General features: G+C 42.1%; 4 protein-coding genes across 7 annotated transcripts; 3 read left to right on the top strand and 1 right to left on the bottom strand.

Annotated features, from left to right (window-relative positions):
• Positions 1-674: 674 nt before the first annotated feature.
• Positions 675-3085, top strand: LOC104456030 (60S ribosomal protein L13a-3). Its single transcript, XM_010070741.3, has 4 exons — positions 675-1055; positions 1846-1962; positions 2091-2178; positions 2688-3085. The coding sequence occupies exons 1-4, from the start codon at positions 784-786 to the stop codon at positions 2829-2831; spliced, it is 621 nt and encodes a 206-aa protein (XP_010069043.1). The 5' UTR covers positions 675-783; the 3' UTR covers positions 2832-3085.
• A 2316-nt stretch (positions 3086-5401) lies between these two features.
• On the top strand, positions 5402-7930 carry LOC104416062 (probable pectinesterase 29). The gene is made up of 5 exons (XM_010027500.2): positions 5402-5703; positions 5820-5979; positions 6093-6299; positions 7434-7678; positions 7771-7930. The coding sequence occupies exons 1-5, from the start codon at positions 5402-5404 to the stop codon at positions 7928-7930; spliced, it is 1074 nt and encodes a 357-aa protein (XP_010025802.2).
• Positions 7931-13206: 5276 nt separating this feature from the next.
• On the top strand, positions 13207-17981 carry LOC104456029 (protein PHR1-LIKE 2). 4 transcript variants are annotated; one of them, XM_010070739.3, is made up of 6 exons: positions 13207-13621; positions 15686-15762; positions 15956-16010; positions 16458-16536; positions 16622-16691; positions 17276-17981. In XM_010070739.3, the coding sequence occupies exons 1-6, from the start codon at positions 13396-13398 to the stop codon at positions 17711-17713; spliced, it is 945 nt and encodes a 314-aa protein (XP_010069041.2). In that variant the 5' UTR covers positions 13207-13395; the 3' UTR covers positions 17714-17981. The 4 variants fall into 4 exon arrangements, with proteins under 4 accessions (XP_010069041.2, XP_010069042.2, XP_010069038.2 ...); XM_010070740.3 differs by having other exon boundaries at positions 13210-13621; positions 16625-16691; XM_010070736.3 differs by having other exon boundaries at positions 13211-13621; positions 17270-17981.
• A 2030-nt stretch (positions 17982-20011) lies between these two features.
• LOC104456028 (receptor like protein kinase S.2) lies at positions 20012-23645 on the bottom strand. Its single transcript, XM_010070735.3, has one exon. It carries the CDS (start codon positions 23084-23086, stop codon positions 20528-20530), a length of 2559 nt encoding a protein of 852 aa, XP_010069037.2. The 5' UTR covers positions 23087-23645; the 3' UTR covers positions 20012-20527.
• Positions 23646-24037: the final 392 nt, after the last annotated feature.

Raw genomic sequence — 24037 nt, 5'->3', positions numbered from 1 at the left:
TACCAGAGCAAGTTTTTTAATTTTTGGAACATTGAACCTACTTTGTATACTCAAGAACTTGAAACCTATCTTATTATAGGTTCTGGATCGATTCCAAAGTTCACCCAAATTCCACATGTACTCTTAATTGAATAAGTGTAATAAATCATCATCATCTCTAATTATTATCATTTGCTACAATTTATTAATCACAACTCATATTTAAATAGATGAAAATCATAAAATATTAACAAAGTAAAAGTTTCAGTCACGGATATCGCTAGAAACGGAAATTTAGAGTAGTGATTTTAGATTACACATTCATCATTAAACGCCGTAGAATGACGTAAAATCACGCGAAGATGTATAATAGGAAAAACACAAAGATTTGTTTCAGATTTCAAGTACTCGAGAATCTACCCGTCGAAATGGGTACCTCAATTTTAGAATCCAGAACCTATCTTGTAAATCTTAGGAACTATAACCAGATCGGTCCCGGTCCTACCCTGAAGCCAAGCTCATCCCTAGTGGAAGGATCTCGTTGGATGCACGGTAAATCCTGACAAGACAACGTAAACAGTCGAAGTGGGTCGAAGCCCAAGTATTTGGGCCCACGAGGTGGAGGATGCACAAAGCCCAGTCCAAAATCGAGCCCAACCATCATCTTCTTCCCAGATTCCCCTCGCCTCGTTCTCAAAAACCCTAGCCGTCCAGCTCCTCAGTCTTCTTCTCCTCTCTGCACACCCACCGCCGCCGAGAGAGGATTCGCGCCGCCGCGGCACAGTCCATCGAGAGAGAGAGAAAATGGTGTCCGGGTCGGGGTTGTGCGTGAAGCGGGTGGTGGTGGACGGGCGCCACCACATGCTGGGGCGGCTGGCGTCGGTGCTGGCGAAGGAGCTCCTGAACGGCCAGCGGGTGGTGGTGGTGCGGTGCGAGGAGATCTGCCTCTCCGGCGGCCTCGTGAGGCAGAAGATGAAGTACATGCGGTTCCTCAGGAAGCGCATGAACACCAAGCCCTCCCACGGCCCCATCCACTTCAGGGCCCCCGCCAAGATCCTGTGGCGCACCATCCGTGGGTACGGACGATGATCTCTCTCTCTCTCTCTCTCTCTCTCTCTCTCTCTCTTTTGGGTTTTCGCTCTCGCGTTTGATTGTTCCCCCGGTTTGTGTAAAGTTTCGATTTTGATTTTTTTCAGTTGCTTAAAGCTTCGGTTTTTATAGTTTGAGGGATTGGAGGGAAAGGTATTGGTTGAATGGGAGAGGGAATGTTGATGTTTGATCTTGGTGGTTTTTAGATTTGGAGGGCGCATTGGTCTTGTTGTCGTTGTACTAATTTGGTGATCAGTGTTTGTTTATTCTTGTGAGAGAACGTTACTACCTGTTGCGTTCTTGTTGTTCATTGGCAAAGACATTGGGACTAGGGCCCTGCATGACAGGACTTGGATTAATTCTCTCGGATTAGGATTAAATTGACAAATACACGCTCGAGTGTTATGACAAATTTGCAAGGACGAAATAGCAAATGATGAGATAAAGACCATTCTTTTTGTGATGTGTTATCGACTTGATTTTAGAACAAGTCGGGACTGTCTCCATCCTATATCGTCTGGCTTTGTCTGAAATATGTATGATCCTTCGTCTTTTCCCCATCTGTTTTTTTTTTTTGCCTATCTACTTCTATTTAAATATACAAATGTTTCAATTCCTTAGTGACGAGGATGATAATTGGTTTTCCATTTAGTTGGTTGATTGGTTTGCTCTCCGTTTGTCAACATTTAGTATCTGCTCAAGCTGAGACTAGTATCTTCTGGAAAAGCTCTCCTTTCTTTTTACAAAATTGCGCAACCTTAATTGAACCAAATGCAGGATGATTCCTCACAAGACCAAGCGAGGAGCGGCAGCGCTTGCACGCTTGAAAACCTTTGAGGGTGTTCCACCACCATATGACAAGGTTAAGAGAATGGTCATCCCTGATGCTCTCAAGTGAGTTTGTTTGACAGGCATATAATGTGTCTCCTTCTATTTTTAACTTTGTTATATACATTCGTGGATCTACAGTTGACTATTTCTTATCTTTTTCATTTGCCTTTTGCTTTTTTAACATTGATCAGGGTGTTGAGGCTCCAGGCTGGTCACAAATACTGCTTGCTGGGCAGGCTTTCATCTGAAGTTGGATGGAATCACTATGAAACTATTAAGGTGAGATATGAGCACTATTCCTTATTATATATTTTTTGTGCGTGGGCTAGTTGGGGTCTGTTACCTGATCGTACAGAACATGGATGTTCTGATGGCTGCATTCTATAGTCTTGACTATGCTCTTCTGTTTCTATGACAATTGCACCACCTTTTTAACGTTCCCCTCCATGTTGATCTTCCTTTCCGCTACAATTTTTTTTCCTGTCTATCTCTTCAATGGTTGTGTAGGTGTTATTTGCCTGCTGTCATGTCTAGGAGAATTTGTAATCTATCAGTTTTTTATTTGGTCGGAAAATATAATTGAATGCCACAGTTACCTATGTCCTTGATCTGTCTAAGAAGTCTCTATGAGTTCGTCTTTCTTTCCTTGTGTTTCCCAGCCGTGTTTCAATCTGAAGCTGCCTCTGTGACTCATTCTCATGCGTTGCAGAGTTTACAGGCTTGTCATTCATGGGTGACTTATGACTGTTTGATTTACAACTCTCATGTCCTGCTCATGGCTTGTGCAGGAACTCGAGAGAAAGAGGAAGGAGAGATCACAGCTCTTATATGAGAGGAAGAAGCAGTTGACCAAGCTGAGGGTCAAGGCCGAGAAGGCTGCTGAAGAGAAGCTCGGTGCCCAGATGGAAATCATAGCGCCCATAAAATATTGATTTCGGGATCTTCTCCACCCTTTTTTCGACTGCATTTATTTTGGGTCTGCGTTAAATTACACAATATGGAGAGGATTACTTCAGTTTTGGTTCTTGCTTTTCAGCCATATCTTAGTTTACAGAGCTTGCAAATTTTGTTGTTCTTAGATGGAAGACCTTGCACATTTCCACCTTAATTTGAAGTATGCTTAATTATGGCAAAGGCAAAACAAAGGACGACAAGAATAATCCGTGTCTTCCTCTTGCTTTCCTTCGATCAATTCTAGTACATATATTTCGATTGAAATATGTGAACCAATCATTCTTCGAGCAAGTGAAGAGCATCATCATAAGAAAAATGAAGATAATGGTTATTATCTTAGGTTGGGTTGTAGAGTATCATGGAGAACGAGCGGACCAGGAATCATTCGAGAGAACATAGTCCTGATACAAGTAAAAAACCACGGTGGTCGATTCTGGTTCCCTTCAATTATTGTCCTTTGTTGAAGTTTCAGTGTGATGACCACTTCGATGTGCGCTAACATGGTTCGAGACGGATGAATAAGTTGACCGGAACGATGGCAAATATAAGTTAAATTTGGATTTTTCGTCTGACTCTTATCTCTGAGTAAGGAAAGTCAAGATATCATGTGTTCTCCTTCCATTTCGAGAAGGGGCAGGGTGTTCAGATTCCAGTTGGATTTTCTATAGCCTCTTGAGAGATCAATTCCCCTATTGTAAATATTTCTATTTTTTTGGTCGGACCTATTCTAACTCATTTCCAAACTTTTGTCCTATTTCATTGTAGGACGTAGAGTTGAAACCCATACTTGAAACTAAATCGTCCTCACCCTTAACCTCCGAGAAGATGGAAATTTGAACCCCTCATTTCCCTCTCACACCCATCTTTTATTCGCATCTCCTATTTATAATATCATAATTACAAATGACTTCAAAAATCTTTAATTGTTGATAGAGATTTTTGTCTGTTTACAATTGATAATCCTTGATATATGATGATATCGGTTCCAAATCATTCATTTTTCACAATGGCCATAATTTGAAAAAATTCCAATTTATGTGGCAAAATTTGAAAAGAATCTAGTCTCATGACCAAATAAAACTAATTATTTTGGCCCTCCGATGCAAGATAGAGAACTCAGACATGATATATAATTTGTGGCGTTGATCAACCACGATTATCTTACTCATAAATTTCCTTTTATACCAATAGGCATCTGGGGCTCCTTGACCAACCGACTAATCCGAATCGGTCCCCACTTTTCTACGCACACCGGCTTGGTGCTGGCTGTTACATCGTGTCTGTGCAAGATCATCTCAATTCTTAATTTGATAAAAGCGACAACCCAATGAAGGAAATGACCAAAAGGAGCCAAACATTCTAATGTCAATACACAACATTGATTAGCATCGATCATCTTACTCATAAATATCCTTTTACTAAATATCCTTTTACACCAATAGGCATATGAGGCTCGCTGACCACCCACTAATCCGGGTTAGTCCCTCCTTTTACACATCCTATCTTTGCAAAAACCATCTCAACTTATTGATTTGATATTTAGCTACAACCCAGTGCAGAAGAGCCAAACATTCTTACAACGAAAGTGGGGATTTAAACCCTTCCTTCACCTCTCAATGGTTTGCCCTTCGTGTCTGTGCAAGATCATCTCGATTCTTAATTTGATAAAAGCGACAACCCAATGAAAGAAATACCAAAAGAAGCCAAACATTCTTATGTCAATACACAACATTGATTAGCATCGATCATCTAACTCATAAATATCCTTTTTACTAAATATCCTTTTACACCAATAGACATTTGAGGCTGTGACCACCCACTAATCCGGGTGGACACATCCTATCTTTGGTTCTCAACTTATTGATTTGATATTTAGCTACAACCGGTATTCTTATAGTGGAGATTTGACCCCTCATTCCATTTTAGAAGAGTCGGTCATAAGCAAGATCATCTGCTACATCGATTCTTAATTTGATAAAAGCGACAACCCAAGGAAAGAAATAACCAAAAGGAGTCAAACATTCTTATGTCAATACAAGACATTGATTAGCAACGATCATCTTACTCATAAATATCCTTTTACACCAATAAGAATATGAGGCTCGCTGACCCTCCACTAATCCGAGTCAGTCCCTCCTTCTACACATCCTATCTTTGCAAAAACCATCTCAACTTATTGATTTGATATTTAGCTACAAAGAGTCAAACATTCTTACAGCGATACCCGACATATATGCTTCCCCTTTTGTGCCATATAATTTATTATGTATGCAAATCTCATGCCCATTTTGACTTATGGCAATTAATTAGAAAATTGCATATTGCCTTGCAAAGCAAAAATGGGGAGGACTATGGAAAGAAAAATCCCAGCTGTAAAATCTTCGAGATTCCATAATTAGTGCAATTAGAGAGTTGCCTTAACATTCCCAGGTTTCCCTCCAGGGGAAAAAACCCACCCTCTGATTTTCCTATCTTTTTTATTAAATAGGATTCCACCATGAAACGTGCCTCATATCGTTTAGCTTTACAGTTTCGCTTTTCTACACTGATGGCTTCTCTTGGCCTCAGTCCCGCCGGAGCTCAAGCTCCTTGTCCTTATCCTTCATCGGCACCTGTAATTATCCGCTTCCTCCTTGTCCTACTTTGCGCGAGCTTCGCCACGGCGGCGGCGAATGGCAGCTGCACCTGGCAAGGCTGGAAAGACGCCCCCGGGGATGCCTCTCAGTGGCACATTCGCGTTGACCCGTCGGGCCAGTCCGGGACCTTCACCACGGTCCAGTCCGCCATCGATGCCGTCCCCGAGAACAACAACCATTGGTTCTGCATTTACGTCAAGGAAGGTACCTACAGGTGAGTCTGGCCTTTAGCTCTGATAATCTGGGGTGCTCGGCGAATGGTGTTTGCGTCGTGCGCGTGCGAACTGACGAAACGAGAACTTGCCCTTTTGTATTATTCTCTACGTGTAGAGAGAAGGTGCAGATTCCTAAGAACAAGCCCTTCATCATTCTCAAAGGACGAGGGAAGAGGAAGACCGAGATCGTGTGGGACGATCACGAGACGGTCGCCCAGAGCCCCACTTTCACTTCGTCAGCAGACAACATCGTTGTCAAGAGCATCAGTTTTCGGGTGAGCAATAGGTTTATCGACGTTCTATCTTGTTTGTCTCAGCTTCTGATCAGTCATTTTCACCTCTATGCGGGGCTCCGGTCACGGGGTTCGTGGTGGTGTGGGGGCGGCAGAACTCGTACAACAACCCCGTCAACGAGAACCCGAAGGTTCCGGCGGCGGCGGCGATGATCCTCGGCGACAAGTCCTACTTCTACCGGGTCGGGTTCTCGGGGTTGCAGGACACATTGTGGGACGTGGAAGGCAGGCATTACTTCAAGCGTTGCACGATCCAAGGGGCGGTCGATTTCATCTTCGGAGGTGGCCAGTCCATTTACGAGGTTTGAGGCTTTCTTTGGCCATGGTGTTTTCTTGAAAATCATTTCGCTTGATTCTCTTTCCTAAGTTTTGCACGATATAATTAGATTTTACCCAATTTAGATCGGATTCTCTTACCAATAGTGCGTGGTGAAAGTTGGTGATAATTCCCTTCCTTTTTATGGGAGTATCTTTCTTTTCCATAAGAATATCGGCAAAGCTCGAATAACACTTGCTTCTATTCATAGAGAAATTAAAGAGCCGGAGTGGCATTTAAATCGCAGGACTGAATGGAAATATTTTGGAGAATGTGGGATTATGTGATTCGATCGTTTCGGGTGAAAATGGAAATAATTTTTATTATTAGGGCAACAAATAATCGTCGAATAGAATTAAATAAGTGGAATGAAAGTATTATTTGGGTTCGGGCTGCTTTAGTGGTCCCAATCTCTTTAATTTTTGGTAATGAAAATTATGTTGGAATTTACCTAATTTGTCTTGTAATGTTAGTGCTCAAGATCTCCTTGGGGGACATGATTCATGACTATATTTCCATGTGCTCTAATATTTGGCAATCCAACATAATTTATGTCTTCGGATTGTCTTCTCGAATTCTTGCGGGGAATATAACATCTTATTATCATTTTAAAAGTTAATGCGGAAAAATGAAACCAATTTACGATGCAAAAACTATTTCATTTATTTTTGCCAACGTGGAACAAAAAAATGTTCATGGACTCCATTTATTTTGTCAAAACTGAATGATTTGCACAATATTTTAAATATATATATAATTTGTATCACTCGAAATTATTAGTCAATGAAAAATATTTTATTATTAATAACAATTAATATTTAAACAATTTCATGGACAAAGAAAATATCTTCCGTTCATTCATTCATTTTTTGTAAATAATTTAGACAATCTTTTTTGAAAATATATTTCGAATTATTCATTTTTCGCAAAATAAATATATTTTTAAGGGGTGAACTTTTATGCTCTTCTAAATTGTTAGGTGAATTAAGTTGGATATAGTAGAGTGAACATTGATGCTCAGATCGATGTTCTAATTTTCACTTGTTATCTCCCTTTGAAAGGTCTTCTGTCAATCCGACTCGGTCGCCTTTTATAACATCGCCGTGTTTGTACGTATCAGGGTTGTGCCATATCGGTGCTCGGGAACGCCCTGCCGGGGTTGTCGGGGTTCATCACGGCGCAGGGGAGGGAGAATGAGCAAGACACGGACGGGTTCGTGTTCAAGAACTGCAACGTCTTCGGATCCGGCTCGGCCAAGTTAGGAAGGCCATGGCGGGGTTACGCACGGGTCCTCTTCTATCACTCTAACTTCACGGACGTCGTCGACCCTAAGGGATGGGATGCCTGGAGTTTCGTCGGCCGCGAGTGAGTTTCCCCATTCATTATATTTTTGCGATTTGTCTTATGATAAGAGAGAGTTAGAACGACATATGAAATCGTTAATTATGTGTTGACAGGTATCAGTTGACTTTCGTTGAGTATGGCTGCTATGGACCTGGAGCCGACATGTCCAAAAGGGTGAGTTGGGAAAGGAAACTCGACGACTCATCCGTGCAGCAAATGACGAGCTTAAGCTACGTTGATTCCGAAGGATGGATTGACAGAACGCCTTTTTAGAAGAAGACTGTGAAATGAGAGAAAAAAAAAAAAAAGATGTGTCATTTTCAGTTCAGCCCATCTTGTCATGGGCACTATTATTTCTTCTTCCTCCTCTTCTTCTTCCTCTTGTAGGCTCTCCCTTATGTAGAGGAGTTCATTTTCAATTTGTGGAGCTGAAGTGTCACAAACCACAATGCAAAAGTTTGCACAAATAAGCCACGAAGGGCAAATTCTAATTCGAACTAGATAGGTGATATCTTCACTATTCAAAGATAATATATCATTCAATACATGCACAATTAAAAGGCTATATACGTGAAATATACATGCAATCTTAAAATATAAGGATAATTAACAAAATCATCAAAATATCTCTAATAAAGAGAATTATCCTAGAGAAGTCTTTAGTTATCTCTACAAATCCTTTTACCTGAGTTTCCTGCAAGTCAAGCCAGTTGGCCCAAAATGTACTTGCCCTGTCCCTCCTGGTATAGGGGGCGCGACATGTTGTCGAGGATTCACCTTAGCGAGAACACATCGCACCGTGAGGACGTTGTCGACGATAGTGCCATGTCGGTTGGGTTTGAGGTTCGAGAGGAGCGACTCTCTGTCTCTCCCCGGCAAGATCGATGGCGGCTTCTTGCCATCGCGCATGGGGTGTACGGCGGCGAGGATGATGGTGCCAGCGAGCAGAGCCACCGGGGATGGGAAGATGCTCCAGAGTCCCCACGCATGTCTTTTTAGAAGAAGAATGTGAAGTGAGTTTTAAAAATAAAATAAAAACTAGCGAAAGTTTGTGTTGTTTTCAATTTAGTCCATCTTATTATGGCCATTGTTATCTCTTCTCCTTCTTGTTACCCTTTTAGGTTCTCCCTTATGTAGAGTTTATTTCGAATTGGTGGAGCTGAAATTTCAAAAACCACAATGCAAAAGTTTGCATAGATAACCCAACTTTTTCAAGGCCCATTGGGCCAAGCTCTCCTCTTGGCAGCGTTGGATTTGAGTCTCTTTATTTATCAACTAATTTAATGCTCCCTTGTCTTCTTCTTCTTTTCTTCTTTGGGGGGGGCTGACTTGTTCTTTTATTTTTATGTAATTTTGGGGCTGAATTTTATTTTTGGGTAACTGAAGACTCTACCAACGGCACACCGCAAAAGCCACAACTATAAAAACAGCCCAGCAAACCTTCCAGGGAAACGAAGAACGAAAACCCCAACACCAGAGATAAGATAAAGCTCTTACAAACAGCGGTGATGTGCGGCAATATGATGCCCAAAGAAGACCGAGGGTCAAGCCCCAACCTCTCGGAGTCTCATGTTCCCTGAAGTAACGATGAAGAGCTTTGTCTTTTACAACCTTGATAAAGATGATTTTTCATCTAAACCACCAAGGCTTCGATTCTTTCCTCTTCTTCCAAATTAGGTGACACATAGCACCAAACGGGGTTGAATTTTATTTTTATCTTTGAACTTTCGCAAAATTGTGCATATTAGACTATAGGATATGATTTTTTGATGCCACATAAAGCCATTCGTTGCCATTAGATGTCCCTCGATTCGATTCACGTATTTTTGTCCCTATGTTTATTTTTATTGGATGTCGCTATTGGGCCCCCTGCTAGAAAACGTGATGTTTGAGTTTTTGGATGGAGATTTGTCGATTGTCCACTTTGTCAAATCGTATTTTAGACTGAATAAAGTGGTGCTGAAACAATAGGAGGTTCGGAATTGCAAACTTGTGCGTGTGGAGACTCAATCCAATTCTGTCTAAATCATATGTATGGGGTGCTACTTGTTTTCCTTTTTTTCCTTTTATATCGATAATGCAGTAGCATCTAATTTGTCATTAGCTGTGCCCAAATATGAGCATAAGAAAATTCAATTCCTCTGTATATGCCATTTCGAAACTACTTTCATTAAATTGTTTTGAATATGATTGTTAAGCGGGTGACGGAATATTTTGTAAGAAAATCACCTTGTAAAGAAAATAGTTTTAAGTGGAATTCCGCCATATACAAAAACAAAAGAATAAATAATAAAATCAAAAGGACTATGACAATGATGTAGTAGATGATAGAGACCAATGGAGGAGATGGTTGCTGGTGATTTCATATTATCTCAAATATTAATTAATTATAAAAAAGAAAGCAACCTCCATGACCATGGTCAGAGTTAAATTAATATTTTCAATCAATCATTGTGGTGTTTATGTTATATGGCTGATTGGTTATATCATGCGGTTGAATCTTTCAAGGTTGAATTTCAATTGAATGGAGTCTGCTTTTGGTAAGCCATGATGGGTTGGGCCAAATATTACTGTCAACTTTAGAAAAATAGAGGTGGTCCTTGCAACTTGCTGGGGTTGACCTGCCCAATAAATCAAAGCCAAAACCCTTTTGTTCTTTTCTTCTAATTTTAAGTGCTTTTGGCAAGGAAAATCAGAAAGCAATGTCCATTCCATATTGCTTGATGTCATTTCATGAGAGAGAATTTGACAGGTTAAGTGGAGGGGACCTAATGCAATTTTTTTTGTGAGTTTTTATGTTAACATGGTTTGAATTATTATTAGGTGAAGGTGCCGACACTTTGGTATAGATTACTAGCTCAACCATGAGAAATGCATATTTTGAGACAATAGTTTGACTATAGGTGCATTATTGTATATAGTATCTCAAGGAAGATCACATCTCCATGGAAAAAAAAATGCTTGAGCTCAATCAAAACTGATATGAAGGGATAGGTTTGTATATAAAATGAATTATTATTGTTGAATTGGACTTGTACTGTCACAGGACGACGTTTGTAACCAGGGTCCATGTTCAAGAAATCGAGTATGGAATAAAGCTTGACGGGTTTTGATGGCAAGTTTCGTTGATCTTGTCTTGGGACCATAGATATAGATAAGATAGATCGAACTCGCGAATTACTGTATTAGGATATCTTTGTTTCTCATCTATATTTACTCAAAGAGACCACTTAGGTTATCTTGATGCCTTACGTGATAATGTCACTGCTTTTCCTTGTGGTAAAGTAGCGGTTTGTCCATATTGATTAACATGATTTTTGTAATCATGTTGGGTCTTCCCTTATCACCCCCTTGGGCGAGAACTAGAAGTGAATTGGTCAAAAGGCCTATTCATTCAAAAACGGTGATTGGAGCTTGGTTTTCATGTGTTTGCTGGCAAGGACTTATTTTTTTCTAATTATTTGTAATTAAAGCAACTTGCCATGTGACTTTCCAACCCCATCTGCTATTTAACACATTAAAGTAATGACAGGGATTATTTTTTTATTCTGGGTGCTTTGTCAGTTTTATCTTTAGAAAAACACAATCAATTAAGTAATTGCCATGCTACTATTAGAAAATAAATAGTATCTGTCGGCCCACTCGAGAATATAATATACGCCATCAACTATTGACTTATCACAACTTATTCTCTTAATCAAACCTAGCAACTCTTCCCTCGCATTAATCGTACGATTTCAAAATTATTTTAACGTGACATTATAAATATAATAGAAACGCGATATATATTATCCTCAAGCAAGCAACAACACGAGATTCGATTTGAATCGTACCGATTTTAATAATATCATTAAAATTACGATCGTACTAACTTTCCATTTATGATTTGAGATAATCGAATGATTGGGGAAAATTAGAAAACTGGTCATGACATGTGCGTATCAACGATATGATTAGAAATTTGTAGTTAATTATAACCAAAAAAATATAATAAAATGAGAGAGGGACAGTATTTTTCATGTACGACAATCAATGCATGCAAAAAGTGAAGTAAAAATGGGCACAGTCTTGTCAAAAACAGAATCAAAACACTCGCTGTTTACAACAGCACCAGACCTGCAAAATTGGAAGACACTTTGTCTGGAAGTGCAGTGTCAGCTTCTCAATGTTCAATGTATTTTATTTTATTTACTTTTAGCATAAATGCTTTTTCTTTTTTTGGGCAATAATTTTTAGCATAAAAAATAAGCAAGAGGCAAGGTGATGGTGGTAGGGTCATGGAGTGGCCGCCCTTGTCTTGCTGGCCTCCTATCTCTTTGGACTGGCTTTGTCTGCCTCCTTATCCATCTATTTCCATTGCAACATCTTCTCCCTGTCTCTCTCCCCCTTGTTTTTTCTTCTTGTTTTCTCTTTTTTTATGAATTGCCACATGATGGTGATGACCATGACCAATTGGAATGTGAGATTTTAGGTTGAAAGTCTCGAGTGTGGCTAGTCAATTCAATTTAAATGGGTAAAATCAGTAAAATGTAGGTTTAAATTGGAATGGAATTAGAATATGGAATGTCAATAGTAACGGTTTATAAAATAGGTAGCGTGATAAAATAATCTACACGACTTTTAGGATGACAAGAAAGTGCATAAATGTGTGTGTGAGTATACTTTATGTGATCATAAAAGCAACTTGTCATAATGAATAAAAAGATACATGGGTCCAAAATGCATGTGTCTAATCAAGCGCCTGGGGATAATCTTGAAGGCTAACTTTGTCTTGTAGATGAATGTAAAGTTTGTGAATTTAGAGTAAAAGCAAAACATGCTTTTTATGATGAAACTGTGGCATTGCTCAATGAAACTTCACGTTTTTCTTATGTACCTATATTTCCATGTTTACAATTCGAAATTTATCCATTCACACTTATGTTTTCTTTATTGATTAGTGATGGATCCATAATTATCGGCGAGACGAGCTCGGAGAGCATGTGAAAAGAAAAAAGTTCATAAACAGTTTCCTCTCTTATAAAATTAAGTTTATAATTAAATCAGGTGAGTGTACTGATGAGCTGCTCTCATTAAGACAATCACGACAAACTTCTAACGCGTTAACTCACTTTTACATTTTCTATCTTATCTTGTCGCCTTTTAAGTGAAGTATCGGATGGCTCTTCCCATGTAGAAACCAAGAGGATTTCTTCTAAGCATTGTGAGTGGATCATACGAGCCTATGAATACAATGGTGAGCGAGTTTGAGCCACTAAGTCGATCTCGAGTGTCGACAGAATCGAGCTCAGGGGCAGATCGGCTCTGCTTCGATTCAAGTCGTGCCCTAATGGGATCGGCGATACTCGATGCATGTGAGCTCATTTCATCGCGATCGTGGCCCCGCACGAGATCGATTTTTTAGGGGGGGTGGTGGGTGGGCTCACGTACGCCGGCCGTACGCGATGCTCGCCCGCGCGACAGGAGACGGAACAAAAAGCCGAGCTGTCCTGTCTCTCTTCTCCTCCCTCTCTCTCTCTCTCTCTTCCCCGTATTATCGAGCTTGTGCTTGCATGCCTTTTCTCTCTCCTCTGTCAGAAAAGAACTCTCTCTCTCTCTCTCTCTTCACATGCTCGCTCTCTCTCTCTCTCTCTTTCTCTCTCTAACGCATTCTCGACCCACGATCGCTTCTGCGTAGCGCGAGCGCTCGCCGTCCTCGGGCCGCGCGGGACCCGCCATTTCCGGAGAGCCCGGCCCGAATGTACCAGGCGCTCCACTCGCTGCCGCTCGACGGCGGTGGCGTCGGCGTCGGCGTCGGCGTCGGACCGAGCGGGGACTTCCGCGGCGACTTCGACGGCGCCGGCCACGGCCTGGCCGGGGACGCCTGCCTCGTCCTCACCGCCGACCCCAAGCCCCGCCTCCGCTGGACCGCCGAGCTCCACGACCGCTTCGTCGACGCCGTCACCCAGCTGGGCGGTCCCGACAGTAAGTCCTCGGCTTTGGGCTGCGCCTCGCCTTGTGGTGGTGGTGGACGGTTCTTGAGGTTTCTCTGGTTCCTGGGTTTCTCGTTTGACTTGATTTGATCGGAGTTGGTTCTTGTTTTTGTGGAGGATCTTGGGTGATTTCTAGTGTTGGATTTTGATTGCAAGCCCAACTGGACAGAGCTACAACAGTTTGACTAAACACTTGCCTCTTATTGTTGTCATTTATACGAATGTGCAAGAGTTCAGTAATCCATAGAAAATTCAGGGTGATGACGCTTGTTGACTGCTACCCAGAACTCATCAAGATTATTTTTGCCTGAGTAGAAGCTAAAAAAAGAATCTTCCTTTCAAGGAGCTGCCTGCTCTATTTGAAACTCGGCGCGACAAGAACCGATTACTTGTTTGCTCTCCGCGTAGCTCTAGCGAATTATTTGCAATCTGGGGGGAGATTCTGCACTCCGAGAACTGTTTGGTCTCTCCACCCGGGGTAACTTCCTCGCAAAAAGTAAACAATTCGGACTTGAATTTCCAAATAGTTCGACGCTCTCTCTTTTGTGTTGGCAAGCATTCTTTATTAATCTGGACTGTGGGGATTGATTTTAATAGGGCGACAAATGAAGCGGTTGGAGATTCGGATGTAGGATCCTATACTTTGGTATTAGGTAAACATTATTGAACTATGATCCAACTCTCTAAAATTCAAAACGAATAGATGGATGTGAGGTTAGTTATCGTAGGCACTCAACCGTTAATCTTCAACCAGATTTTGAACCTTGCTGTGTTGCTTGATTGATTGCTCTTCCCATGAGTGCTACATGTCATTTGTATCTTTCTATGGACAAATTCTGGTAATTTGTTTTCCGAGTTTAGTTCATGAGTTTTGGTGGGCGTGTTGAGAGAAACAAACTGAAGGCACCATTATAAGGTGGTTCATGATGTCTAAATCTTGAAGTTGTAGGAACCAAGATTGGGTTTATTTTGCTTTCAAATATTTGCTGGAACTTGTTCAGATGTATGGGCTTATTTTATATATCCATGTACCTGCTAGTAGTTGAAGAGATGGGTAGAGTTTGCCTTTTTCTGAACTTAAATCCTTATGGCGAGCTTTACGCGATTGATTTGATCTAAAACTTTTGGATATGACTGAAAATAGTGACAGTGTGGTCGACATTAGTTCTTCTTAAGCAAATCTAGTGCAAGACTTGGGAAGACAACATGCGTGTTACAAGTGCAGGGTCATGACCATGCTCGTGGACAGCTGCCATTGAAGAGCATTGCTACTCGTGAATCACAGCCATTCATTGCAACCCTCATTCCTCCTTTAATTTCTAGACTCTCCAATTAAGATGATTATAGTTGCTCCTTTGAAGTAGCTGCAAGGTTTTTTCCTGAAAGCATTTATATGTTCTTCCTTTGATATGTGAATAACATTTTTTCCCTGATCATATTTCTAAAGCTTGTGTTCTCTATCATTGAGAAGGATCTCAATATTGTAGTGATTCTTTTCTTGCAAGTTTAGTTGGCTTCTTTCTTTCTTTTGCTGCTTCTTTCTTCTTTTTCTTTCTTCCTTTTCTCCTTTTCTGCTACTTTTCTATTTTAGTAGGAATGTCTAGCCTGCCAAAAACTTCAGGTGATGTAATCCTCGTGGAAGCTAAATGTGGCTTGTGTCATGATGATTCCAATTCTTTTATGTCATTATATGTTCATGTTGTCATTATACCATAACCAGTGACCACTTTAAATACTTTTATGTCATTATACGATCATGCCACATGATATTGTTTCGGCATAATGAACCAATTCTCCCACATAAATGGCATTTTAGCAGTTGTCTTTTCTGTTCATATAGTAGTAAAAAGCACTGGCGATCCACCCTGCCAATTGTACTCGGAATACTGACTTACAAGGGCAGAAATGTTCTTTAAAAAGGCAATAGCTATTTCAGTCGCCAATTTTCATCTGAAATTTCAGTTTGCTTTTGTATTTTATTGATGCCGTTTTACTGGATTTTATGGTTTGACTTTCTATCTGACTTTTTCATGTTTCCCTTTGTGTGACTTTGCAGAAGCAACCCCAAAGACTATCATGAGAACCATGGGTGTAAAAGGCCTTACTTTGTATCACTTGAAGTCTCATCTTCAGGTTCGTTGCCAAAGTGAAGCATAATTTGGTTGCTTTTACCAATTTTTACTTCCACTGCATGGTTGTGTGGTCTTGTCTTGTGCTTCTATGGTCATTCATTTTTTTCTATAATTTGGAGTTTTCTAAGCCAGCTTTTATCATGTAGTTATTCCTCCATGTGCTCTGCACTTAAATTTGTACCTTGTTCTTGCAGAAATTCCGTTTAGGTAAACAGTCAGGCAAAGATTCAAGTGGCAACTCCAAGGATGGTCTGCTCTCTTTCACCTTGACTACATCTATCTTTTTCTCGTGTAGATCATGGCTAGGCTAGTTTGAAAAGAACCTCCCGTCTGAAACTTCGCCAAATGAACTTTGACCATCGAATACAGATTAGAAATGAAAGGAAACTGGACATTTCTACATGCATTCTTGTTCTATATGTTTATATCCATCCAGTTCAATCAATATCTCCTTGAATGAAATTAACATCCCCGTTGGGTTTAGTGAGCATTCCATAGGAAGGTCCACTTCCACCTTTGATGTATATTACCAAGCTATTTACCACATCTTTCTAGTTGTATTGGAAAAAATTATTCTCTTAAGATGTTGGCAGAAAGTTTTCTGTTTAAGTTTTCTTTTTTTTCCAATTCTGCATACATACGTGAACAGAGAGAGTAGTAACTAGCCACCCTCACTGTTTATTGTTGATGCTGCAGCCCCATGTGATACGGATAGTCTGAACACAGGCTCATCTGCTACATCTTCATCAGGAATCCTCACTCAGGAACTTAATGAGTATGCTTCTATTCCCTTTATGGTAATAAAGCTTTTGGTGTCTATCTGCTTTTAAGTAATGGCTGTTTTTTTATCTTTCAAACAGCAGTTACCGAGTCACTGAGGCTTTGCGTGTCCAAATGGAAGTCCAACGAAGGCTTCATGAGCAACTAGAGGTTGGTTTCCTCTCATTTGGTCTGAATAGAATTGGCATCAAATGTTTAAATTTATGGAAATAGCAGATCTGTTTCTACCAAATTGGTCATTAAGATGCATTACCAAGAATGCGCAAACTGAAACTATTAATATGTTAAGCTGGCTGTACTCAGCTTAGCTGCTGCTAAGAGAACATAGTGGTATTGAACGAACCTGGTTCTCATGCATTGAATTTACTCTGCTGGTGGAAAGTTCTTGCTTAATAAAATAATGTGAGAGGTGTGCTTGGTTTATGCTTTTGGCTGATGATGGTCGATTGAAAAGAGAGAATGTTTAAACTATTCATTATATCAGAGAAGATTTCTTATACATTTTTCTTCAATCACTAACGAATCATTTTACCCACCACCAGTATTATCAACACTCAAGATTCAGATTCTTTTAAGTACCAATAAAAGCAAAATATCTAATATCCTAGCACAAAAGAGTTTATTGGCACAAACTCATGGCGCTATAGAAGTAATAAACTGTCTTAACCGTCATAGGATGCTCTTATGACATTTTGACTATGCTTCGTTAAAGCATTTGCTTTGCCCAGGTGCAGCGCCATCTCCAACTGCGGATTGAAGCCCAAGGGAAGTATCTACAATCAATACTTGAGAAAGCTTGTAAAGTTCTCAATGACCAAGTCGCGGTCCCTGCTGGGCTTGAAGAAGCCAGAGATGAGCTCTCTGAATTAGCTATAAAGGTCTCTAATGACTATCCTGGAGTAAGGGCTGTTGATACTCTGAAGATGCCTTGTTTCTCAGAACTAGCAGCTGCTTTAGATAGCACCTCACTGTCTGGCTTGCCATCTTGGCTCGGTGACGGCTCGGCGGAAAGCTGCTTGACATCATTGGACAGCTCAATTTCACCGAATACTATAGGGTCGCATGTTATTTCCATGAAGAAGAGATTAAGGCCGGTGTTTGGTAATCGGGAACTATTGCCAATGGAAAGCAGCACACAAAAGCAAGTAGACTGGATGATGAATAATATGTGATGAAGTGTGAGCATGTGCCTCCAGCGAACATGACACCATCATCATTATTTGTCCTTGACGTCATCGTTTCCTGTTTGGTTGATTCAACTGGCAGTGTCAATTATAGAAACTGTAGTCTGTATATCTTAAAAGTAGATATTTGGAATCGGCACAAATTAATGGTATAATCGAAGTTTTTAGCACAATTCTTGTGTTGATGGAAAGCTTGGACTGCCTATGTGGAGATTAATCACTAATGGGATATATCACTAACACAATGCTTCCACCATCAGAAGGTGTTTTGAGTTTTTCACCTTTTACCAAATGCTTCATGGTGAAGTTTTCTGAAATCTACTTCGTCATTGGAGGAGAAGTAGATACTACTGGACAAGGACTTCATTGGTAATTGCATTGCACGTTACCTACTATCAGCAGACTGTTGGAAGATTTTGCATTGTCTTCTTTTATTGCTGGAAAGATTTACATTGTCCTGGTTTTTGTTATTAGGGCAGAGTACTGGAACTACCGACAAAGTGTGATAATAATGTCAACTGTTATAAAACTACCCTTTTGCCTTTCGTGGCAAAACGATGTGCTCATGGTATGGTTTGGCTCGTGTGCATATATAACGTTTAGCCAGCGAAAACTGGCGTGAAAGTATCATGATCTCTTACCTTCCATTTTCCTAGTCTCTTTGATTGTTCCTTCACCGTCCAGTATTATTTTCTAACCATTACACAATGCAACTTGTTTTTCTCCTTGTTCATTATCGGGCAGAATTATTTACCTCTAAAACTGGTGATCCGCTCATCATTTAGGGATCAATCTTATTAGGAACTGAATATATTTGGTATATTGGGAATCCTAACTTCATTATTACTTTTTGGGTTAATACCCTGAAAAACCCCAAACCGGTATACTTGCGATAAATTTATCCAAAATTAATTTTTTAACTATCAAAAACCACAAACTAATACACATTTGATAAATTTACTCAAATACACATTTGATAAATTTACCTCAAATTAATACATTTGTGATAAATTTATCTATGTTAGTTTCCATTAAATTTTACTATCAAATTATCAAATTGAATTATACGTGATAATTGACTGGTGTACCAATTTGTGATTTTACTCTCCGTTTGTCACATTATACAATATTTGTGATTTTTTGTGATATTAATTTAATTTAACGAATGTATATTTGTCACAAATGTACCAGTTTAATGTTTTTGACAATTGAATAAATTATTTTAGGGTAAATTTGTCATAAGTATACCAATTTGGGATTTTTTATGGTCAATTAGAGCAAATGTCACAAATATACCAATTTGGGATTTTTTATGGTTAATTAGAGTAAATTTGTTATAAGTATACCAATTTGGGATTTTTTATGGTCAATTGAAGTAAATTTATCATAGGTGTACCAGTTTAGGATTTTTCATAATAAAAAACTTAATTTTGGGTAAATTGTCACATGTACTAATTTGAAATTTTTTTAAAGTATTAACTCTTATTTTTTTTGGATAAGTGCATTGAAAGTTCAAAATTTGTCAATAAAGTGGAAAGTTCTAAAATTTTCAAAGATGCAATGAAGTCCCAAAACTTATCATGAAAATGTGATTTTCAAATTAGTCAAATTAAGTCAAATAGTACTTTTTAAAAATTTTAAGACTCAATTGCACATTTATGATAAATTTTAAGAAATTATTTTTGAAAATTTTAAGATTGAATTAGACTTTTGTAACAAATTTTAAAACTTCCAGTGAATTTATCCCTACATTTTCTTTTTTTTTTTCCCGGTTTTTTGCTTATGAATATGAATAGTGTTTTTAGCGCCGTGTTTTGTCCATTATTCCGTCCAATAACCGGTCAAACCTGCAAGTTTCTTACAAAGAATAAATTAAACTTTGTTCCTCTTTATGCTGACATGCCCAGTTTTTATAACGAGTTTCGCAGATTACGGTCGTCACTAGATAGATCACTAATATCTCCAACTCAAGCTCAGTATGAAGCTCTTGTTCTGTTGTAGATGGATAAAGATTTTCAGAGCAGGATAACACTGATGACTTTCCTTCTGATATTCTCCTTTTGCCCATACTTCGTTTTTCAATCGCATCTCAAAATTGATGTTCTTATGCAGATGCTCTCCAGAATTTCGTGCTAAAGCCCCTTCGAGAAACTACAGCAAGCTTTGCAGAGACGAAAGGTTCCATTGGATGAGTCTGCTCCACTAATCACTTTAGTTCAGAGCTGCACTTGCTATGGATCATGGCGCTTTCATCTTGCACATCGAGCATGCGTATTTAGCAGGATCTCAGATAGACAAATCTTTCTGCTTACAATGGACAGATAGTTGAGAGAAGCACTCTTGCATGACCCTTTCGTTTTCCAAATCGTTTTCTTGGGAAGTGTTTTTCTTAGTCTGTCGTAGAAATTAGCATGAGTGGACCAGTACAGTGTTGGGGATGGTTCTCTCCGTGCCTAGGACATTGGCAAACATTTCTTTAGGAAGTGTCTGCTTGTTCTGCGCCATACATAGAGATGGACCAAATTTCGCAGAAGAACCAAAACTTGGGCGATGTCTGTACATACATGCGCCAAGCCAAATACATACACGAGCTCATAAAACTTGCAATGTGTACAGTCAACGGCAACACTATTGACTATTTAAGACCTCTGTGCTTACATACTTCCATCCATCCTATTACATTCTCTCTGCACTCTGCACTCTACTCTACAGGGTAAGGAATTATCTGCAGATCGCTCTCGGCGATTTGATGACAGTATCAAGTTTCTGCTCTTTTGAAATCTCATACTGGTTTGGAAGATCCTATTGAATTCCTAGAGATTGCATACTTCTGATCATTGACAAAGAAGTGGCATTTCTTTGGCTCCACTCGTTCAGGCTCTCGCTCTGGCATTGTATGAAGCATCGATCGTTCCCATCAAGGATGCTCACGATCTGCCTGATGCTCGGTCTAGATCCTGGGTCGGATCTCGTGCACGCTATTCCCAATTTGACCAATCTCTTCAGCTCTCCCAGATCATACTCACCGTTCAGTCTCATGTCAACCAATTCTTCTATTGTCTTCATCTGTGCCTCCAATTCACATATCCTTCTTACTAAGAACACTTCAGGCCTCCGAAAATCGACCGCCATGTATCCTGTAACCACCTCAAGTATCACGACACCGAAGCTGTATATATCCATCATCGTGGTAGCTTCCCCTGATTCCATATACTCAGGGGACATGTAGCCAAAGATCCCTCGAACCGATCTGTCTGCATTATGCGCCGCATGATGCCCGTGATCGTTTCTTGTCAAGAATTCGGCCAGGGCGAAGCAGCTGAGCCGCGGGTTCATGTCCGGATCAATAATGACGGCGGAAGAGGTGATGTTTCTGTGAATCACTTGTTCGTCCCAATCTTCGTGAAGGTAAAGAATTGCCGAAGCCAGCGATCTGATGATGTTGTACCTGTGACGCCACCGCAAGACGGGGCGGCCCCTGCGCGGATCATTGTGATGGAACAGGAGATGGCTCAGGAGGCAATTCGTCGAGTAGTCATACACGACGAGCATCTCTCCTTGCTCGGTGCACCATCCACGGAGCTGCACGAGGCTGCGATGCCGGAGCCTGCCCAAATTGTGCAACTCGTTCGAGAACCGGGCTCGTAGTGCAGGGCACTTGTTCATGCCGAGCCTCTTGACCAGGATGTGCTGGCGGTTATCGAGGAACCCGCGGTAAGCCGTCCCGAAGTCCAGCTCCGCCACCCTCCTCTTGTCGGAGAAATTGTCCGTGGCGGCCACAAGCTCTTTGTACGATATCTCGCGCGGGGTTTCGACCGAGAAGAAACCGTTCACCCGGGGCCGGCCACCGCCGTTAGCAGAGGAGGGATTGTCAGCATCGCTGTTGGTCTCTCCTCTTTCGGCCGTGGCATATATGGTTTCGGCATCGGCGGTGACATAGTGGGACGCGCTAAATGCGGTGCCGGACGTCGTGGCGGTGGCGGCGGTCGACGTGGTGGCGGACTGGCCTAATTCCGTGGTCGTGTTGCTCATGCTCGTGCCTGCTGGGGAGGCTAGAGAGATGTACAGCGGGCACGATCGGAAGGAAGGGAGCGCCGGCAGCTTCCCCGGAACGTCGCCGGAAAGGGCCTCGACAACCCATTTCATGCTCGGCCGCAGCTGCGGGTCGTGGAGCGTGCAGAGCAGGCCGAGATGGATCATGCCTTCCATGTCGGAGAGGCGGTGGGAGCCGTCGGAGAGCCTGCTGTCCCCTGCCTTCAGCAGCATCCCTTCATCGGATAGATGCCGGACCCAATCGAGCAGCACGATTCGGTCGTCCGGGCACGCGAGGTCGACCGCTCTCCTCCCCGAGGCCACCTCCAGCACCACGATCCCGAAGCTGAAGACGTCCGACTTGGACGTGGCGGCGCTCCGCCTCTGGAAGCTCTCCGGCGGCAGGTACCCGATCGTGCCGCCGATCCTGGTGGTCTCCGCCAGATGGAACCGGCTGTGAATCTTGGTCGACGGCGGCGGCGCCGCCTCGGCGCGGTACTCGAGCTCGTGCTCGAGCCACCGGGCCAACCCGAAGTCCCCGAGCCGGGCGTTGAACTGAGAATCGAGCATCACGTTGCTCGTCTTGACGTCGCGGTGGATGATCTGCGTCTCGAGCTGCTCGTGGAGGTAATGCAGCGCGGCCGCCAATCCGCGGACGATCTCCCGCCGCCTCTCCCAGCCGAGAGGCGGCGGCGCCGGGCTCTCCGCGGCCCGGTGGAACAGAATCCGGTCCAAGCTCCGGTTCGGCATGTAGTCGTAGACGAGCAGCAGCTGGTCCTCGTGGACGCACCACCCTCTGAGCCGGACCAAATTCCGGTGCCGGAGATGCGCCACCGCCACGAGCTCCGCCTCGAAGGTCTTCTCGAACCTCTCCCCTTTCTCCACCACGCATTTCACGGCCACCACCGTGCCGTCGCTCGGCAACACCGCGCGGTACACTCTCCCGAAGCCTCCGCTCCCAAGAACCTCATCCTCGCTGAACCCGTTAGAGCCGATGTAGAGCTCCGAGTAGCTGAAGATCCTGGGGTTGTCCTTCCCGACCTTGTCAGCCAGCTGGACTCCTTCCATGTCAAAGAAGACGCCGGACCGCTGCTTCTCGGGCTTCTCTTCCCAGTCGCCGCCGCTGCCGTCCTCTTCCTCTTCTTGATGATGACAAAACTTGACGGCACATCTGGAGCCGTGGAGCCGGCGCAGCTGCTGGCGGATCAGACCAAGAACGTGACCCCCGCAATCCCGGTGGCGGCGCTTCTCGAGCCCTTCTTTCGGGGGCCGGACGCAGATCTCGCCGGACTGGTCCCCGGGGAGGACGAAGCAGACGCGGCTCATCATGGCTGCGTCGTCGTCAGGAGTTGGAAAGGCGCTCGGTTCCCACCTTCGCTGTGGCTTCTTCGGAGTTTATGAGGTATTATATATGGCGAGCAATGCGGCTGCAGCAGGAGGAGGAATTAGAAACGTTCTTCGATCTTGATTTTCTTTATGATTTCTTTTTTGGGGGGCGTGTGTGTACATAATTCAACGTTGTTAGGTTTTCAAGGGTTGAATTCTACGGTAATGTCACCGGCCCCATCTGAACCTTCCCACCCAACAAAAAAAAACATGATGACGTCGCTCTAGAGAGAGAGAGAGAGAGAGAGAGAGAGAGGGTTCTTCCTATGAATTGTTAATCTCCAATTCCAACCGCAGTCCTGGTTTTTTGGCTTCCAGAAAGTGATAAAATTCCTCGGACGCATTGCGAAGTAAAATTCTCCGGACCGCGTGCACGTGTGAACGGCTGGATATCATCCGACGTGCCAACATTTCAAAAGCAAGCATTTTGTTAAGAAGCCTTCAAATGTTGATCCAAACATCCTAAATTTTTTCCCGAGAGATTTTGGGGGTTCAAAATTCTTTGAAAATGCTGAATCAAACGGGATTTACGTCGGAGCTCGGTGCGTCGTGCGTTCATGTCAACTTCACGTGTTGGCCGATCGAAATTGAAAGAGTCTATGCGAACCGCGTTTGATGTTGGCTTTTTGCCATTGGGCTGGTCAAAGAAAGGGATGAGAAAAGAGCGTCGTTGCTTCCTATTTTGTTTTTCTCCTCTCTACTTTTCTTTCTCTGGACGACAAGAAAGAGGGGCATGGACCGCGGCATCAGGACGGAGTATCATTGAATTAATTCGCCTCTTCGGTTTCGGGAACATCGGATATCAGAAGTCTCCCCTCTATTTTCGGCTCCTAATTAAGGGTTTGTCAACTTCTTAAGCCAAATTTCGGTGGCGTTCGCTGAGCACCATTAATG

This window comes from Eucalyptus grandis, chromosome 8 (assembly GCF_016545825.1).
Source record: "Eucalyptus grandis isolate ANBG69807.140 chromosome 8, ASM1654582v1, whole genome shotgun sequence".
Taxonomy (NCBI): Eukaryota; Viridiplantae; Streptophyta; class Magnoliopsida; order Myrtales; family Myrtaceae; genus Eucalyptus; species Eucalyptus grandis.
The sequence above is the reverse complement of the archived record's forward strand: the minus strand, read 5'-3'. Positions and strand labels throughout refer to the sequence as shown.

Coding starts and splice junctions, on each gene's coding strand:
- LOC104456030 (XM_010070741.3), top strand. CDS start 784: ATGGTGTCCGGGTCGGGGTTGTGCGTGAAGCGGGTGGTGGTGGACGGG. Junction 1,056..1,845: donor CTGTGGCGCACCATCCGTGG/GTACGGACGATG, acceptor AACCAAATGCAG/GATGATTCCTCACAAGACCA. Junction 2,179..2,687: donor ATCACTATGAAACTATTAAG/GTGAGATATGAG, acceptor TGGCTTGTGCAG/GAACTCGAGAGAAAGAGGAA.
- LOC104416062 (XM_010027500.2), top strand. CDS start 5,402: ATGGCTTCTCTTGGCCTCAGTCCCGCCGGAGCTCAAGCTCCTTGTCCT. Junction 5,704..5,819: donor GTCAAGGAAGGTACCTACAG/GTGAGTCTGGCC, acceptor CTCTACGTGTAG/AGAGAAGGTGCAGATTCCTA. Junction 6,300..7,433: donor GTGGCCAGTCCATTTACGAG/GTTTGAGGCTTT, acceptor TGTACGTATCAG/GGTTGTGCCATATCGGTGCT.
- LOC104456029 (XM_010070736.3), top strand. CDS start 13,396: ATGTACCAGGCGCTCCACTCGCTGCCGCTCGACGGCGGTGGCGTCGGC. Junction 13,622..15,685: donor CCAGCTGGGCGGTCCCGACA/GTAAGTCCTCGG, acceptor GTGACTTTGCAG/AAGCAACCCCAAAGACTATC. Junction 15,763..15,955: donor ACTTGAAGTCTCATCTTCAG/GTTCGTTGCCAA, acceptor TTGTTCTTGCAG/AAATTCCGTTTAGGTAAACA.
- LOC104456028 (XM_010070735.3), bottom strand. CDS start 23,086: ATGATGAGCCGCGTCTGCTTCGTCCTCCCCGGGGACCAGTCCGGCGAG.